The 5,555-nt window shown below is 38.4% G+C and overlaps 1 protein-coding gene across 1 annotated transcript; it reads right to left on the bottom strand.

Moving 5' to 3' along the window:
- Nucleotides 1-4,079: 4,079 nt before the first annotated feature.
- Nucleotides 4,080-5,391, bottom strand: LOC109863079 (death-associated inhibitor of apoptosis 1-like). Its single transcript, XM_020443263.1, has 3 exons — nucleotides 5,361-5,391; nucleotides 4,192-4,901; nucleotides 4,080-4,097 (listed from the first exon to the last, which is right to left on the bottom strand). The coding sequence occupies exons 1-3, from the start codon at nucleotides 5,389-5,391 to the stop codon at nucleotides 4,080-4,082; spliced, it is 759 nt and encodes a 252-aa protein (XP_020298852.1).
- Nucleotides 5,392-5,555: the final 164 nt, after the last annotated feature.

Below are 5,555 nucleotides of genomic sequence, written 5' to 3'. Positions count from 1 at the left end.
CAACGTCGACAAGTTATCACCCTTAAGTCGCAACCACATAGCATCACAGTTAGTTGCAAAATTAATAACTAACAAACTAAAGGAGATAGAGAAAAACGATTTACGCTATAATTCTCAGCACACCAAACTGCAAAATACCAGCCCGTTTTGAACATTCTAGGTTTTGTTTTTAACAATCAAATGTTTAAATAATAAAAATTATTAAACTTTTATTACGTGGTATTTTGCATCTAACTAATACAAAACGAGATCCGAAAACTATTTTGCTCTACCTTGTACCGTTCTCGAAATATTCAATTTGTTAACTTTCACTTTTTATCATAAATCGCAGAGTAGCCGATTGAAAGTACCTGCAAAATTAGTTTCAAGCTATCTTTTCTGGTTCTCGAGATATCCGCGATTTGCGAAAGGGACTATATATCGTTAAATGTAGAATATTAAAATAAGTCAAATGCGTATATTCGTCATAAGCTTTATTGTAAAACCGCGTTTTCAGGAACTTTCCAATCACCGAATTAAGGGTGATGGACATAGGTGGTATGACGCGAAGTATTATTATATTGTGCTCTTTCTCTCTCTCTCTCTCTCTCTTTCTCTCTCTCTCTCGCTCGCTCTCTCTCTCTCTCTCTCTCTCTCTCTCTCTCTCATCACATATTACAATTCTTGTCCTTTTTTTTCGTTCGCGCTCATACCGCCATCTCTTAGAAGCACGAAGAGATGCGGCACACATTCGGGCACGCATTCTTGGTCCGGACACAAACCGGCATAATAAATTTCACACACATTTTCGTCTATCTTCCATTATCTCCGTTCAGAAGCTACAAACGAAAAAAACGCAAGAATACTTTTTTCTTCATTTTTTTAACGCGAATCGAACGAGTCCAAAAAGAAATCGATCGGTTCAGTTGTTGTTAAGAAATGACTGATTACAACTCTCCCCTTCACTGAAATGCCTGAATCTCGCGTATATAAGAGGCACAGTGTGCTCGCGCAGTTCGACGCAACTTCGTTGCGCGTGAACTTGGCGCGAGGCACTACCGTGCCTCTTGATTATCAGATTTGCATTGTCACGTATAAGATGCTTCGGTATCCTCGCGTACGTCTGACAGAGATAGAAACAGTCGACACTCGAGTGACGACCCATTGCAAAATATTCTCGTATCGTATCTTGCTTGTCACATGCCACGTCATCAAAGATAAAAATGGAATTTGGAAGTGCTTCATTCGGCGGAATCACATCGCTATTATTAGAAAAGGTAAAGTAACCAATTTTATCTACTGATGAAAGTGCACTCTCTAGATATTGATATTTTGGTTGTTGCAACAACTTTGAATACACGTACACGTTCTCAAAGCGTACACCGTGTGGACTTTCAAGCAAGCTTAACACTAGGTTTGTCTTGCCACAATTCGAAGGACCGCACACAACACCGCGTATAGTAACCGGTAGCATTATTCCATGTCTGCGTATTTTTTTGTCGGACATTTGTCGAGTTTTGCTGTCGAAATTAGTTACTTTGATTACCTTAGGTTGCCGCACAAACTGCATGGTTTCTTTGCAACTGTCTTGCGATAACAAGTAGCACCTATTTATAGTGACGCGTCGAGCATTTCTACTCAGTCGACTCAGAAGACCACTGATGTCAAACGTATGTTGTAATCTATGTCAGGTCGTGGATTGTTAAATCGCGTGATAAACGCTCTTCCCGTTGAATTACATATTCCTGGTTACCAATTTTGTGGCCCGGGAACGCGTTTAGAGAAACGATTAGCTAGAGGCGATCGGGGAATTAATCCATTAGACGCGGCTTGCCGTGAACACAATATAGCTTATTCGCGAAGCAACGAACTCGCTGATCGACACGTGGCTGATAAGATACTCGCTACAAAGGCGCGCGATCGCATTACAGCGGCAAACTCGAGTCTCGGTGAGAAAGCCGCTGCGACCGCCGTGTGGGCGGCTATGAAAACAAAGACAAACCTCGGCATAGGTTTGAAAAAGAAAAGCAAGTCAGCAAAAAGGAAGCGAATACTTCCGATTGCTAAACGCGGTAGTGTGTTACCGGTCCTACCACTGCTGGGTGCTCTCGATGCACTCGTTGGTGGAGCGGCGGGAGTTGCAAAAACGGTAAATGATACAAGAGCTGCGCAGCGACAGCTCTAGAAGAAGAAATGCAGCGTCATAATCACGCGATGGAAAGTCGGGGAATTTATCTGACTCCGTACGGACGGGGACTTTCAAAGAAGAAGAAAAAAAAACGCTGAAAAGACATTAAAAGTACCTACAGGTTTAACAACAAATATGCAGTTGGAACAGCTAGCTAAGCGCATGCGCATACCTTTCTTTAGAGGTGTTTTTATGCGTAATACCTTACCGAACGTAGTACGTCATAACGAGAATGGTATCGTCAATTTAGATGATACAAATGCCGTTCTGTACCATATGTACACACATTTCCGTAAAGCGTATTACGGATGTGGTGTTGTCGTACCGTTTCTCACGATTTCCAACTTTCTGCAATGTGGTCCTTTAGTGGTCATTGATTGTTTGCGTCAAAACGAGGCGGTCAAAAGTGCAACCGTCGATGTGCGAATTGAATTCGATTGCAAAAAAAATATACCAGCAAATACTACAGCCTATTGTCTCATTTTGCACGATCGTGTTATTGAATACAATCCGTTAACCAACGTAGTGCGCAAAATTACATAAATTGCAACATCAGCGCTTCTCCCCTCTATAATCTGAAAATCGTTTAAGAGCGAAAGTACTTTACGATAGATAGCATTTGTCTTTTGTTGGTCACACGATTACGTCAACATGNTTGTGCCGACGTTTGTNGACCTNCAAGGATTTGTAGTCGGAAAAAGATTTATTGTCAAGGAAGTAGCGGTATTGCGAAAGGGCACTGTTCTCTCGCATTACATTTTTGGAAGTCCCTTCCCGTGGAGTCTACTCGCAAGATCAGACAGATCAGCAGCATTCTTGGCTGATGATGTATCATCATGGTCTGCGTTGGAAGGATGGAAGTGTTGCATACCGCAGAGCAAAGAATTTGATTACAACAGCTATTTGCGGCACCGCAGAAAATGATGACGACGCGTCTTCACTCGTCTATGTTAAAGGTCCCGAAAAATGTAACTGGCTAGCTGATATTCTTGATAGTGACGTACGACATGGATTAATTATTAAAACATTGAATGCTGATTACGACGATATTGCTTCTTTCAATAAATTGAATGTATTGAATTGTCTACGATGTGAAAAACATGTGAAACATTGTGCATTACAAAATGTATTTACAATATTTAATTGGTGGTCTAAACGACAATAAACTGTTATACAAAACTGTTATACAAAACAACTTTGTACATTTACTATCCTTCTCCTCCATAGCATATGTTTATATAAATTAACGCGGTTGAACATGGTTTTATAACTGAACGCGGTTTGTTTATGGTTCGATTATAGTTGAACGTGGTTCAATTATGGTTGAACGTGGTTTGTTTATGGTTCAATTATGGTTGAACGTAGTTTGATTATGGTTGAACGTGGTTCGATGTTGGTTAAACGTGGTTCGATTATAGTTGAAAATGGTTTAATTATAATACGACCGAGGTTGAACGTGGTTTGTTTTGCGGTTTAATTGTGGTTACACACGGTTCAAGTATTATTGAACATGGTACAATCGGGATTAAACGTGGATTGATTATGTTTCGTTCGACATATTCTTACACATATATGTGTGATTATATTATGTTTCGGAACACGGTGCGAAGTGAAGCGAGTAAGACGAGACAGTTGTAGAATTGCAATTTCATATCATATGTGTAGAACGCAGTGCAAATCAAGACGAATATGACTAATTGTAAGTTGCAAAAGTTGTTGGCAAGAAATAACAATGACAAAGTATACATATTTTATTACTTAATCTAGTTCTGTGTATCGAGAGAAAATCAGAGTTGGATTAGACAACAGGTTGCAATAATAAAGAAATTATTTGTATAAATTAATTCATTTATTATACACTAATATATACACAACGTTATAAAAATAAGCATTATATAAGTATACATATTTATTATGCGTATATTATAAACTGTAAATAAAACATTAGAAGTAAGATATTATAAGTAAAAATGTAATACAAATATAACAACATATAAAACTACTATAACAATAAAAAGTAGCACATTCTGCTGCAATATGCTAGTATCTTCGTCCGATTTCTCATCTGCTTCTTGTATTTCTTCGGATGAATTAATTGAATTGTTCCGTGTATATGTTCCGTTGATGACTGTGTTTATGTAATCGCGTCCTTTGCAAACAATTAGAAACGGACAGTATTCAAACCACTTTGCATGTTGCTCCCAGGAAACATCTTCTGGATTCCAATCTCTCAATTCTCCTCCGCAATAGTAACACAACGTCTGATCATCTCTCCCCGTGTAATAAAATCCAGCATTTGCAAGATCTTGTTTTGTTTGTTTTGATGATTTTGGCCATGCTTCAAATGTATTGATTCTTGCTTCATAAGTGCCAAATTGTGGATATTTCGGTTTCGACAATATTTTGTTTAATATTCCAATGTTCTCGGTAGCATCATCCAAATCGGAAACGGACATAAAACACGTGGATTTCTCGTCTGCTTCGTCCATATTTTTCGGAATTGTGCTAGAATCCACACAAATGGCTACGTTGCCGTAGGATAAGTTTTCAACAAATCGACATCGTCTGGACCACCGTTGATGATCGGCCAGTGGATTGTCATTCGTTTCCCATTTGCTTATTTCAAGTTTACATTCGAAACATTTTACCTTATCTTCTTCGCCCGTGTAATAGAATCCAGCTGCTGCCAGTCTTTCCGGTGTTATCCACGAGCATGGCCAATCTTTAAAACTGGCTAATCAAACAGATTCGAATCTATATTCTTCTTGACAGTTCTCCGGAATACAAGCCATTCTGATGAATATACAATTCTCTTTTTTATCCCTGTAAACTGATGGTTAAACGCGAACTTNGAGCTCTTAAATACTACTGCCCCCACTGTTTCTTTCAATTGAATTGGACAAAAGATAGCCCCTTCTCTATTGAAATTGTGATTAATTAGCAAAAAAAAACGAATGTTTACTTTATGCATATTGTAATTTTATATCTTTGCAACTTACACGTTTTTAGTGCATCATCGCATTGCACATATCAGCACAATTCTCTTTATCTCATAGCACAGTATTGGGACAAGACATGAAGGAATAAATTTCTCATTTATTTAATATTTTATTTAGTATATTATGTACAGTACAAAAAAGCGCACAAATATATTTCATTCTTTGCTACCATCGCTCGTTTACAAAAACTTCACCTTCTGCTTGCAACAGATGTCTATTCTCCATGAATTCCAGTATANATGCTCTGCAGTTATAGGCTGGTCCATCGATTTTAAACAGTAGTTTAGCGCATGTTACACAGTTTGTCCGGAAAGTTCCCGGACTACGTGAATTAAAAATCGAAAATGAAAGATATGGTTTATTAAACAAGTTTACACTTCAAGGTAGTC

This window comes from Pseudomyrmex gracilis, unplaced genomic scaffold (assembly GCF_002006095.1).
Source record: "Pseudomyrmex gracilis isolate BER0280 unplaced genomic scaffold, ASM200609v1 scaffold_3082, whole genome shotgun sequence".
Classification (NCBI taxonomy): domain Eukaryota; kingdom Metazoa; phylum Arthropoda; class Insecta; order Hymenoptera; family Formicidae; genus Pseudomyrmex; species Pseudomyrmex gracilis.
The sequence above is the reverse complement of the archived record's forward strand: the minus strand, read 5'-3'. Positions and strand labels throughout refer to the sequence as shown.